Source organism: Triticum urartu, chromosome 5A (genome assembly GCF_056163025.1).
Source record: "Triticum urartu cultivar PI428250 chromosome 5A, HENAU_Tu73, whole genome shotgun sequence".
Taxonomy (NCBI): Eukaryota; Viridiplantae; Streptophyta; class Magnoliopsida; order Poales; family Poaceae; genus Triticum; species Triticum urartu.
In genome coordinates this window covers 591,985,994-591,999,623 of record NC_141877.1, presented here as the reverse complement: position 1 = coordinate 591,999,623, position 13,630 = coordinate 591,985,994, and the positions used below count along the sequence as shown (strand labels likewise).

At 43.5% G+C, this 13,630-nt stretch overlaps 2 protein-coding genes and 1 non-coding gene across 3 annotated transcripts; 1 reads left to right on the top strand and 2 right to left on the bottom strand.

The window, feature by feature from the left end:
* Positions 1–1,732: 1,732 nt before the first annotated feature.
* LOC147973146 (uncharacterized) lies at positions 1,733–3,631 on the bottom strand. The gene is made up of 2 exons (XM_087521928.1): positions 3,234–3,631; positions 1,733–3,167 (listed from the first exon to the last, which is right to left on the bottom strand). Exon 2 carries the CDS (start codon positions 3,163–3,165, stop codon positions 2,071–2,073), a length of 1,095 nt encoding a protein of 364 aa, XP_087378054.1. The 5' UTR covers positions 3,166–3,167; positions 3,234–3,631; the 3' UTR covers positions 1,733–2,070.
* Positions 3,632–6,353: 2,722 nt separating this feature from the next.
* Positions 6,354–12,758, top strand: LOC125510889 (calcium-dependent protein kinase 11). Its single transcript, XM_048676177.2, has 8 exons — positions 6,354–7,326; positions 8,294–8,437; positions 8,539–8,691; positions 8,799–8,914; positions 8,995–9,162; positions 9,726–9,950; positions 10,023–10,151; positions 12,066–12,758. The coding sequence occupies exons 1-7, from the start codon at positions 6,495–6,497 to the stop codon at positions 10,143–10,145; spliced, it is 1,761 nt and encodes a 586-aa protein (XP_048532134.1). The 5' UTR covers positions 6,354–6,494; the 3' UTR covers positions 10,146–10,151; positions 12,066–12,758.
* A 297-nt stretch (positions 12,759–13,055) lies between these two features.
* On the bottom strand, positions 13,056–13,127 carry TRNAC-GCA (transfer RNA cysteine (anticodon GCA)). The gene has a single exon. It is a non-coding gene; the product is annotated as a tRNA-Cys (tRNA).
* Between the last annotated feature and the right edge of the window lie 503 nt (positions 13,128–13,630).

Genomic DNA, 13,630 nt, shown 5'->3' with positions numbered 1-13,630 from the left:
GGCTTAGGGAACATGTTAGGAGGCCGCCAGTGAGGCGAACATTCCCGGGAGGAAAACCGTGCCCGTGAAGATCTTGGCCTTGGCACTGCTGGTGATGATAGATTCCTCTCTCCAACGCGATAGTCTTGCCAATGAGTCTTCATAAAGATCTGCATCTTGTGGGTTCATGCTGACAAAGATCTGCATGCCACCCCAGGAAGGGCATGATCTTGAGCACACATGCTAGATGCCTATGCTTTGCCCGTTGACGGGGCTGTCGTGACCCACGTGAGATGGATTTGTGGGGCCCTGGTCTCCACATGGTCGACGGTAGCCCCTGGGCCTAGGGCCGGCGCGTGACCATTTTGTTGCCGGGGCTAGGGCCACTGCGTGTGGGTGAGCCGACACGTTGCAATCGAATCCTTGCATCGCCCGAGTCTGGTTGAGGGGAAACAGTCAATTCGGTCGTTCCTAGCAGGCCTGGCTAGGGACTACTTTAAGGTGTGTGTGTGCGCGCGTGCGTGCGTGCGTGTGTGCGTGTGTGTGTGATGCAGGCCAAACAATGAATTCACGCAACAAAATAGGTCATCTTTGCACCGCGCAAGCCTGATTAGGTTGTAATGTAGGCAATCAAAGATGCCCTATATGAAGCCCTTTGCTTTCATTTGTCGAGCAAACACACATAACTGGTGAGGCCAACGACTAAAGGGGCCGACCCGTTTAGTGTCGCAAAAATTCTGGTTTTAGGAACTCTCCAGAAGATTTATGACTAGTTCAGTTCTGGTCTTCTTCTTTTTCTTGTTCTTGTCGTTTCTTTTACTGATTTTTTAGTTCATTTTAATTTTAATTTCATTTATTTTTTAAATATCCTATTTTTATGAAAATGTTTGGAATTTGTAAAAAAATTGGATTTCAAAAAAATGTTTACATTTAAAAAAATTCTACGGAATTTTAAGAAAAATGCTCTTGTTTTCACAACCATTTCACCAATTCAAAAATTATTCATGTTTATGTTGTTCAGAATTTCAAAAAAAAATCTTGCTTTCAAAATTTGTTCAGAAAATAAAAAATTGTGTCCATTATCAAAATTTGTTCAGCAATTTTCAGAAAATGTTCATGTTTTTAAAATTTTTGGAATTTCAAAAACAAATCGCAGTCTCAAAAACATTCATACTTTCAAAAAAATGTTCAGAAAGTTCAAAACTTGTTCGTTTTTCAAAGATGTTCAAAATAAAAATAAAAAACCGGTTGCTACAGTGTCCTGTTTGCTACAGCGGGGCCGCTACAACGAATCGGTTTGCTCCAGTGTACCATGCGCTACAGGCATAGTAAATGAGTCGACCCATTCATGCCTCGTTGTGCTTCGGGGTCTCTATTGGATGCGGAGAGCGTCGCATGGGACTTCTCGTTGGCTACTGCATGTGTGGTTGCGTGCTACCGTGCGCCTACAGGCAGTAAAGGAATATTACGATGCTTGAATGTAGATTCAACGGCTAAAAAAATTGTCAACTTTCACACAGTTTTCGGCAACTTCAATTGCATTGCATGGCTCCATTCAAATAAGGCTATAATGAGAAGCTGGTGCTAGGATATTGATGTTCTAGCAACTAGCATGACTACAAAATCAGAGAGTTTTATATACCGTAAGCTATGCTAAGAAGGAAGTCTTATGCACAACAACACGGTCGTAAATGTTGTTTCCAGTTTCACCATAGACAAATGTTGCTCTGTTTAGTTCATAAAAAATGGATGACCTGTCTTTGAAAAGTATCCATGATGTAATGTTGCTCACACATATAGTACATGGGATCAAATAATAAAATGGGAAGGGTCTCATCCAACCTTTTCTCAATCAAGTTTTGTCCCTTTCCATTAAAATAAACAAGGAAAAACATCTCACGGATAGAAAATAAAAGACTAGCTTGATGCACTGATAGTAAACTTGCTACTCATACTCGGACTTGAGTACTAGTTGCGCAATAAAAAACTGCAAGTACCGGCCAAAATGCTTGCAACTAACACATTATATGCCGATCTCGGGCAACAGAGGGAATATCATAAGTGCTTAGGCATGCATTGAGGTGCATATAATTACCAGCTGGCAGCAGTGGGGAAGGCAGTATATGGGTACACAATCTCCATGTCCTTAACGACCTCATGCACCTTCTTGAACTCCATGGTTTTAGGACATAGAATGAATATACCGACCATGGTCCACAAAAATAGCGCGTCTCCCTCCTCGGTGCTTCCGATGATCTTCACCCGCGGCATCACCAGGAAGCTAGAGTCTACCTTAGGTAATGTGACCTTTGACAAGCATGCAATGGCCTCCCCCAGATCAACCGAGGTGCGTAGTACCCAACCACTGTAGGCTCCCCGAGCCCACATACGCAATGTGAGGTCCTCCACGGAGGCAAGGCCGAGTCGTCCACCACCATCAACCTTCATTAGACGGGCATTTCCTCCATTCGGCCGCTCGAACACAGTGAGAGTGCTCTTGTCCATGTTGTAGGCCAACACATGGTAGTCATTGAGAGGTTGGTACATAGTGTTAAAGATGATGACACATGGCTCCACACGGATGTCACACAACAACGGGAGATCCACCGGTGTGGGCGGCAGGCTCCACTGGCCAGTAAGTGAGGAGTAGACGCCGGCATGAACACGACCCTGAGAATCATTGTGGACAAGGGCCACACGAAATGGACTTGTGGGTTGTTGGCAGCAAACTTCGTGGCCATCGTTGTCATCAACCACACAGAGCAACGCAGCATTGCTATTCTTCTCGGTGTACTCCTCCCAGCGACTAGATTCGGCATTGATTAGGCGGTAGTGGCCAGTCATTGGGTGCCACACGAGGAACCAACGGCCGTTACGGAGGAGGACACGGCCGTGACGGCAATCCATAAACGTCCATGAGTAATTGCCATCATTAGGAAAACGAAAGGATAAGCTAGTGGTGTCGTTGATCTGTACGAACGGGCGGGGAAGTGTATTGGAGTTGTGGAAGAAGCCCATGACCACTGGTACAACATGGCGTGCATGGCACCGGTGGAGGAAACCAGGAGCATACACTATGCGGCGCCATGCTTTGCAAACGACGGAGGCGTGGGCGATTGTCTGCGGACTTGGCGGGATGTGCTCCAGGATCCCAGGGTGCAATTCATACGGTATGGTGGGGACCATAACTGCAAAATTATTGGATTAGCTTTGAGATTTAGATCTACAATGCATTGTAAGTAGCCAAAATTTACCTTTTAACTTCTAGTCGATTTTGCTAGTGCATGGAGATCCCACCTTCTTTTCTTCTTCGTCAACCAAATGAGTCAACTCGCTAGCGCCATCACTAAGAGGATGTGCCAAAGGTGTTACCTCCAACAAGAGAGAGACCGCCGACGAAGTGATTTTACGGCGGCGACAAATTCCCCTTGATGAAAAATTACGCGCCTCCTCATCCCCTCCTCCCGCTATTATCTTTTTGTGGGATGTGCCCTAGACATCACCACTCATTGTCTGGAGGCGACATCGACGACCACCGTGAAAGTGGATGAAGAGTGTCAACACATAGACCACTTGGAAGAGGGAGATGGGCAGCAAAAAAGATAGATGAGGGTGGATGGAGAGAACGATGTGAGGAATGCGGCGGCGGCGAGATTGGGGAGGGGGGGGGATGGTTTAGGGTTAGGTTCAAGTGGTATATTTATTGGCTCCCTGAGCGGATTGTGATGGTTGGATGTGGATCCAATGGCTACAAAATTTGTGTGTGCGTTCACACAATATTTTAGGCAACTTTTTCTTTTGGAAGGTACCATTGAGGCAGACTGTGCCAAAAAACATGTGCTAAACACTGGGCCGGTCCTGAGATTTTAGGGGCTAGGAGGAAACTAAAACTCAAGGCCCATAATATAAAAATCACAATAATATTCAATATAGATATTTTCTATCCACTTTGATATTGGAGATGCAAGTTTGGGGAATTAACCATCTAAATTCCTTCAAGATAATGCTTTTGCAGCACCATTACAGAACTAAAAAAAATTGATCATTTGAGTTAAGCAAATAAGTTCACAAATAATTTGATGCAGCTTAGGGAGTAGACATCGTCTCATAATCAAGGAATGCAACTATGTACAGTATTCGTCTTCCTTCAGATTCGGTAGGTTTTGTACCACCCACCACATTTTCTTCATTTACTAATTTTTTTTAGTTTTTGATTGACAAAGTGTACATTCTAGTATAACTCAGAATCAAACATGTGCTCCGACCTACTTTGCGCTACTAACATCTCCTACACTACATAACTGCCGTGCCTTATGTAAATATATCCTATCGACAAGGGTACACACTTTGACTTGCCACTAGAGTCAACGATGCCGACAAATAACAATTCATAATCGAACAATAAGGTCGGGGCTCCTAATTTTGCAACGCTAAGTGAAAATCCTGCCAATTTTTATTAGTCGAGAGGAAGGAAGGGTACTAATCTCAAAATCCATGCAACCCCAGAAGATTCGATAAAAAAAGAGTGAAGCGATCCTTACCATAGCCTGGCGATGAGTCTACATGCATGCTCTTTCTCCATCGCCGCCGCCGCCGGCATCAGCAGCGATGATCTTGGCGTGGATAAAAGTTTGGCGTGGAATTGGGTGTCGACGACGAAGAAAATGAGACGCGTGCATCGTGCGCTACTAGTACTCCCTTCATTCGAAATTAATTGTCTCGGATATGAATGTATTTAAAACTAAAATACATCTACATATATCAATTTCTGCGACAAGTAATTCGAACGGAGGAAGTATTTGCCAACGACGGTCATGCCGCTCGTGCACTGTGCCAAGCCCAACATCTTGGCGTGTTCTTTTAGTTTTGGCATGGTTGCTGTTTGCCACTGTGATCCCGAGGCAAAAAGTGATGGTGACTTTAGCTCCGGCGAATCCTATCGAAGCTCTCTGCTTCGATTTGTCGAGCAAACACACACACCAAGAGGCTAGTGACTAACTGGGCCGGCCTGTTTAGCACAAATCTTGGTGTTAGAAACTTTCTAGAAGGTTTCTCACCGGTTCACGTCTTATTTTTTCTTGTTGTTTCTTTTAGCATTTATTCTTTTTGTTTTCCATTTTATTTTTAAAAATGATTGCTTTCGAAAAAATGATCGATTTTTTAGAAAATTTAAGAATGACTATTTCTCAAAATTTGTGTCGAATCTTAAAAAATCTCAATTTCAAAACTTGTCCAGAAATTTTAAAGAATGGGTTTTAGAAAAATGTCCGCATTTACAAAAAATGTTATTCTCTTCATAATTTATTAAAATTTTCTAAAAATGTACCCATTTTTAAAATTTGTTTGGATTTTTTTAATGTTCTTGTTTTTAAAAATGGTTGGATTTTAAAAAAAAACATAGTCTCAAATAATGTTCCATATTTCAAAAAATGACCGCAATCCCAAACAATGTTCGTAAATTTCAAAATTTGTTCGCTTTTCAAAATGTTCAAAATAAGAAGTGACTAAAAACAGGTTGCTATAGTAACCCAAGGCTACCGTGTCTGGTTCGCTACATCGGGGCGCTAAAATGAACTGGATAGCTACGGACCTACAGTAGGAGTCGCTAGAACGGATCGGCCTGCTATAGTGTACCATGCGCTAGAGGTGCAGTAAATGGGTTGGTCCAATCGTGACTTGCCGTGGATGGAGGTCCCTATTGGACGCTGAGTGCGTCACATAGGACCTCTCGTTAGCTACTTCGTGTGTGGGCTGCCTGCTGACTGAAACATAATGTTAGCCTACCTTTTCCATCCCTGATGAGCCATTGGCCCATGGACTACCTGTGAACCCTGGGTGGGGCATGTGGTTTTAGAAGCTTGGGATGGCCGCCACCTCGCGCCCTCCCCATGGGCCAGTTCTAATTCTAAACATTCACTACGCTTTCAGCGGCCTAGAAAACATAACTACTACTTTCTCTGTCCCATAATATAAAGATGTTTTTTAGATTAATGTAGTGTCAAAAAAGCTCCTGGTCCGGAGTCGGAGATGAGGAGAAAACCACCAGGTCCGGCGTTGGAACTGACACGAGGCAAGGCGTGAAGATGTACAAGGACGGAGAGGCGGCGAGTTTCAACAAAGATACCTTGCAAAAGTTAGTTTAGGGTCCGTTTATATATACAGGTTTATTTATTTAGTAAAGCAAAACCGATAATTTAGGCGTTGGGAAGGAAATAGGCTTGGATCCGCATCCCGCCCGTGCCCGTCCGTCCAAAGCTCCCGCCACCCTCCCTTGCCCACTGACAACCAGTCCTACAGGGCAGCAACCGGCCAGGCCCACACGGCAGTCGCACAGATCTGCCCCGCTGGCCCACCACATTTGGTTCTCGCTCCGTCCGTCATTTCCCTCCCCTTCTCTCTCTCCGTGCCTCTCCGATCCAAGCGAGCAACCGCCCGCGCCCTCGCGGCCCCTCCACCGCTCGTCTCCAATGCCACCGTCGCCGCCGCCGCGGCCGTCCCCGTAGGGTCTCCCGCCGATGGGGAACAGCTGCGTCGGCGCCGGCCCCAACGGCGCCGGCCGCAGCGGCTTCCTCGCCTCCGTCGCCATATGGCGCGCGAAGCCCGCCGAGCCGGCGCCGGCCCCCGACACCTCCCCGGCGTCCACCTCCGAGCAGAAGGCGCCCGAGCCCGTCACCATCCCGCCCGACGAGCACTCCTCCTCGCACGGCGGCGTGCGCTCCTCCGACCCGCCGCCCCCCAAGCGCGCCGAGACGCAGCGGCAGATGTCGATGGCCCCCACGGCGAAGAAGCCCGTGCCCAAGGTCAAGCGCGTCCAGAGCGCCGGCCTCCAGGCCGACTCCGTCCTCAAGCGCGACGTCAACACCGCCAAACTCAAGGACCTCTACACCATCGGCAAGAAGCTGGGGCAGGGCCAGTTCGGCACCACCTACCTCTGCGTCGAGAAGGCCACGGGGAAGGAGTACGCCTGCAAGTCCATCGCCAAGCGGAAGCTGCTCACCGATGAGGACGTCGAGGACGTGCGCCGCGAGATCCAGATCATGCACCACCTGGCCGGCCACAGCAGCGTCGTCTCCATCGTCGGCGCCTACGAGGACGCCGTCGCCGTGCAGCTTGTCATGGAGCTCTGCGCCGGCGGCGAGCTGTTCGACAGAATCATCCAGAGGGGGCACTACTCCGAGAAGGCCGCGGCGCAGCTCACCAGGGTGATCGTCGGCGTCATCGAGGCGTGCCACTCGCTCGGCGTCATGCACAGGGATCTCAAGCCCGAGAATTTCTTGTTCATCAATAATCAGGAGGACTCGCCGCTCAAGGCCATTGATTTCGGGCTCTCCATCTTCTTCACACCAGGTATATATGGCCGCCTTTATAATGCAAAAAATGTATTGCTGTGTATTTCTTCGTGATATGTAAGTATGTTTTAATGGTGCAATTCCCTGACCTAGTCGAATTTACAATTGATTAGCGAAATGGGGATTGTTTATTGTTTACGCGAAAATTGCCATCTGCAAGCATCGGCGCTGTATTGTAACGGAAAGGTAAATTGGATCAAATGCTTGGCCACTTGTTGTGCACGGGCTGTAATTTAGAGGTTGCTTTGGCCATGTTGCTTTGGTGTCTTTTAGAGGTTGGGAGTAATCAGGATGTAATGATCCATTACGTTATTCTGCCGGTTCCTTTAAAAAATTGACGCTTGTAACCATATTTTTATGAGTAGAATATAGTCAGTGTTCATGCCATTTATCTAAAATACTGACTCCAAAATCCAAATTCATCGGCTCTGCCACGATGCAAGTCCCTTGCTGGGTTTTCACTGCACAACTGCCATTGGACAAACTGACAGATTCACATTGGAGATTTTGGTAGTACAGTCCAATTCTATAGCATATCTTTATTTTTTTTACTACGTACTAAACATTTCACTAAACTTAAAGCATATTGAAGTGCCTGATAATAACTGTAGACCATTTTTTTAGATAATGGAAGGTTGCTCCTTTGGCCTCTTTGGCCCACCGGGTGCACATAAGACAACTTGATTAGTGAATAGGATGAAAAACAATTTCATTGCCAGTTTCCTTCTGAGGCGTGAAGTAGCAAGTTAAGTAGATTTTCACCTGTAGATCCTTACCACTTTCCTTAGAGACAGGGCTACTAGATATGAAAAATGCGGTAGCTGTTATCTGTGTTCTGTTCCTGAATTACTAGCTACAGAGAACGAACCATATCGATGTGCGATGATGCTCTTACACTCTCTACCAAATTATTTCCAAACGCTATTTTATTTTTGTTCTGACGCATAATGTAATTCATTGTGCAGGTCAGATGTTTACAGATGTAGTTGGAAGTCCATACTATGTTGCACCTGAGGTTCTTCTAAAGAACTATGGGCGTGAAGTTGACGTCTGGAGTGCTGGTGTAATAATCTATATCTTGTTGAGTGGGGTTCCTCCATTCTGGGACGGTGAGGTTATGTGTAACTGTTTTAGTAAAATGCCGCATTACGATTTTGCGTAATGTATGCAAGCTGCATCTGACTGATTTTGCTTGTGGTTTTTCGAGCAGAAAGTGAACAAGGGATATTTGAACAAGTTTTGAAAGGTGAGCTGGACTTTACAACTGATCCCTGGCCTAGTATCTCAGAGAGTGCGAAGGATTTGGTCAGGAAAATGCTTAATCGTGATCCAAAGAAGAGATTGACTGCCCACGAAGCGCTATGTGAGTAGTACTATGGTAGTGCAGCTACAAGTATAAGTCGGCACATAATGAATAAGTACTCGCCGCTACTTTATATAAATGTCCTCTAATCACCCGTCTTGTGCTAGGTCACCCTTGGGTTTGTGTTGATGGAGTTGCTCCTGATAAACCTCTTGATTCTGCTGTCCTAAGTCGGTTAAAACAATTTTCTGCAATGAATAAACTAAAGAAAATGGCCCTTAGGGTGAGTATTGGTACTAAATTTGTAATTGGTGTTATACAATCTGTATTCATGTTGATGTTCTATTTTACATACAATTGTAGGTTATTGCCGAGAGTTTGTCTGAAGAAGAGATTGCAGGATTGAAAGAAATGTTTAAAATGCTAGACAGTGATAACAGCGGTCATATCACATTGGATGAGCTAAAAACTGGCTTGCGGCGAGTTGGTGCCACTCTGATGGACTCAGAAATTGATGCTTTAATGGAAGCAGTAAGTATTTTAAGATGATCTCTGTACATCTGTTCCTCAACTACACAGAAATTATTGACCACTGTTCAAAAAAGTTGTTCCTCACCTGGACAATCTCCTTACTCTTCAATTGAGGTTAAATAAATTTCTACCATTTTCATATGTTGAAAATAAATAAATAAAATTGTGAGTAATGCCTACATACCCCCCTTTAATTTTTTGTGGTGGAGATAGGAACTTTTTGGAGTTTGGGCAAGCACCACTTGGCCAAGAATCCTGTGCTTCAATCCTACTCAGTAGGCAGTGGCTACTCCGGGTGATGCCCACGCTGCCCAAATGCCATCTTGATCTCACTTGAAAAATATATTTTTTGTTAAACCTGCTTCATTTGGAACCGTCTGTCAGCTTAAGAGTATCATTTTGCGTAGGCAGAAAACAACTGTTGTTAGGAGGCTTACTGTATTTTCAGATACGCAATAGTTGCGGAAGTTTATCAAGTAGTTACGGTTACTCTTATGATGATACTGTTTTCGTTTTTGACTCTGCTCCAAATGAAATACAAGCTCATTTCATGAAAATGTCAGGCCGATATAGATAATAGTGGTACCATTGATTATGGGGAGTTCATTGCTGCAACTATGCATATGAACAAAGTTGAGAAGGAGGATAAGCTCTTTGCAGCCTTCCAATACTTTGATAAAGATGGCAGTGGTTACATTACTCAAGATGAGCTCCAAAAGGCATGCGAGGAGTTTGGTATTGGAGACACCCGTATTGAAGATATTATCGGAGATGTCGATAAGGACAATGTAAGTAGATTCATTGTTCAGGTTTTAAATTGCCAACAACAGTTTTGTCTCATTGTCCACCACCTTTTGCAGGATGGAAAGATCGACTACAATGAGTTTGTCGAAATGATGCAGAAAGGAAATAATCCACTGGGTAGAAAAGGACAGCAAAGCAATGTGAACTTTGGTCTTGGAGATGCACTGAAGCTTCGGTAAACTAAGGTAACATATGGGTGTCTTCCCTACTGATTGATAATATTAGATATTCTTCCCAAGTCAAAATCGTATGATTTTCATTTGCCTTACCAGAGTTAGATGAGTTGTTTCAGTCTATGATCAGTTATCTGTATGATAGGATACAATCATATGACTGATAGCATAACACTCATCCAGTTATTTGGATTATATTGATGTATCATGCATCGACACTAGTACAGTTCAAATACAAACCATGGGAAGACAAAATTGCCAGTGAACTAATTGCGATGATTGTGGTACTAGACTATTTGTGTGGTGAATGTTATGCAGATCCTCCATAAGAATATGTGTTAAAATAAGCAATTCCAACTGTAGTAGCCCAAAGCCCAAAACTCTGAAGTCCATTCTGAATCCTGAACTATTGAGCTTGGTCCGGCTTGAACCCTAAACTATGAAACCATCTCTATTATATCCTGAACTTTCTAAAACCATTTAAAACCTAGATGGTTTTGAAAAGTGGTTTTGTATTTCAGCCTTTAAGAAAACGTGAAAAAAATCATGGGTGTAGGGAATGCTATTATTTATGTCTTGTTGGTTGATGATCATTTTCCTTTCTTATATTAAGCTTCTGCGCAACAGATAATTGTTTTAATATTTTTATAGAACCTCGGAATATGAAACCACCGTCGAAACACTAACATGGCTATTTAGGATAGTTTCACATTTTCTAAGTTTGGGAAATGTAAAAAGATTGTCTTTTGTACAAGTTGGGAACCTGCAAAAGTTTATTAAAAAAGTATGACAATGTGTCTTTTGTACAAAAAAAGAAGACAAGACGAATATATCTATCTTTGCTATTTTTGCACATGACACAAATAGGCACATTTTTTTTGTGAATTTCAGATTATAAACTACTAGCATTCTCTACGTCTGTTAAAAAATACATTTTTTAGAACACCTAAATACAAAACCAAGCTACGGCTGAACTTGAACAATTCTAGAAAATTTACACTTTAATAAGGATGGTTTAATTCAGGGTTCAAACTGGACTTGACACCATAGTTCAGGGTTTAAAGTGGACTTCTTTCTACACATTTGAGAAATAAGACGAGTAAAAAAGTTTTTGGACTTCTGAAAGAAAAGGGCACACATTCAGTCCATGTCCACATTCAGATAGGTTATTAATGCCTTCAAGCCATCATTACATGAAGCAACAGGCTGCAACTTCCACTATGTGGTAAAGTTACGAGCAATTCATTTCACAGGTGTTGAAGTCTACAATCATACAAAGCCACCAGATTTTTACTGGCATACATATTCGTAATGATAAATAAATTAAGGTTCATTCTTCCGTTAAACAAAGAAGAAGATTAACTCCTTGAGGAGTATGTATCCGAGAAAGCAGAGCAATAAATAAGTGGCGAGGAGTAAACTATTTTGACATAAAAAAGGTATTCCCTCCAATCCATATTAGTTGTCACTCAAGCGGACGTATCTAGCATACATCTTTGTAAAGTGTTAATATGGATCGGAGGGAGTACAGAAAATCATGATAAGCTTGGTGTCCTTGATAAGCTGGTTTGGTTTTCTTAATAAATGTGCATTTTATGTGATTTCTTCGTACTAAGTGAAATAAAGTTGCATTAATCAGAACTGTTGTTTCTGTTCAAGTAAAATGAGATTCAAGCAACCCCGCCAAAAGAAAAAAGATATTCAAGTACAACCAAAACAAATACTTGCTAAACTAAAAAAGTTTCTGAATTCTTGTCCTAGTTGGGTACTGGCTTACAGCATTTTCAGGTCGTAGATATAAGTTCCTCATACGCACAGATACCTTCAGACTTCAGTTGGTAAAATGGAGGTGGAAAAGGCTGTGTAACACTGTAACCCAGCAGCTCTGCAGATGTGCTCACTGTTTTTGTTCTGATTTCTCTACAGGTGTAGTTAACCAAATGCCATTCAGCGACCCACAAAAGATAACCCAGCAGCAGAGTAGCTCCCACAGCTTGTCGCACGCAGGCAGGTATTCAGATATCAAGATTTCATGGCACCTCGGTCCGAGTTTTGGTGGGTCGGGTCTATGAACTCTTAAGGCTGAAGTGAAACCAATTTCGGCGGGAGTACCAAAAGCCTCTCACAAGAGCTGACATTAGGGTGTTCCCAACATGACATCGTATGATATGATTCTCTTAATTAATTTACATCAACAAGAGCATCGGCCGGTAAGAAATGCTCGGCGAAACCGCCATGTACACGTGTTGTAAGTAAAGCATGAGAGTTGAGTAGGAGAGGTGTCCTTTTCTTCTTCTTCTTCAGTTTTTCCCCTCGTTTCTGAAACCAGCGGCAGGGAGACCCTAAGCTATGGGAGAAAGTGGAACCAAACTCCAGCTGCTACCTTTGATTCTCTTCATCTGTATTATTGGATAGCGGTTTAGTATGCCTTGGCTTTTTGTGAGGTTAGGTTGTTGTCTGTGTGCGCGTGTGTGTACTGTAGGCAAAAAAGAAATGTCTGACCAATGAAAACCGATTCTCCTGCTATTATTGTCCGTTTTTCGGCGTTGTAAGAACAGTGGTGGCACGGACTAATTAAAGCCTGATGATGACGATGATGAAGAAGATTTGCATCCTGTGAGCTTGTGACCTATTGGTCTGTCAATTGCTCTGCCTGAGTATCTTTTTCGCCAACCATCCTTAGTCGCTGTCGCTGCCGGCCAGGCTTCATGTTACTTGATTCTCTTGTGAAGGTGTCGTTTTAGCTGATGTAGGAAATGGTAGAGCAATGGGCAATGGTATATGCCGTATTGCAGTCCAAGACTGCCAAGGTCCAAAACTGCGGTGGGCGACGCTGGTGATCTGCACGCACAGTTTTGGTTGTGGTTAAGAGCACTGGGAGCAAAAAAAAGGACAAAAATAAAAATAAGCACAGGAAGGGCCCAACCGGGTTCGAACCGGTGACCTATTGATCTGCAGTCAATTGCTCTACCACTGAGCTATGGACCCTTTGATGCTACTAACCATGAAAGAGTATATATCTTGACACGTTAACTCGTAAAAATTGTACTTACAAAAAGTTCACTTAGTTTCAAAGAGACCACGAGGTACTTCGCCATGGTAGCACGGCGACAAGTTAATTATGATTGTGAAAAGAACATTTGGACGATCTGTATTATAATCAAACATACTTCAAAGATAAACACAATTCAAAACACATCCCAAGAAAAAAGTTTGAAGCCAATGGTGACCACTTTCTCTTGCTCTCTGCGCCAATATTTGCACTGGAACTTGTCTTTTTCGTCGTACCTCTGAATCAAATTTCGATTTGGAAATTTATGGCACCATTGATAAAACTTGTGACAATTCTGAGCGTAATGGTAATTAAACATACATTGATAAAACCTGTGACAATTCACAGGAGCTCTCACTAGAAAACTTTTGCTTCTAGACCCCGATGAAAGTCCAAATTGGCAACAGTTAGAGGATCGGTTGAAGAGTCCCTTAGCGTG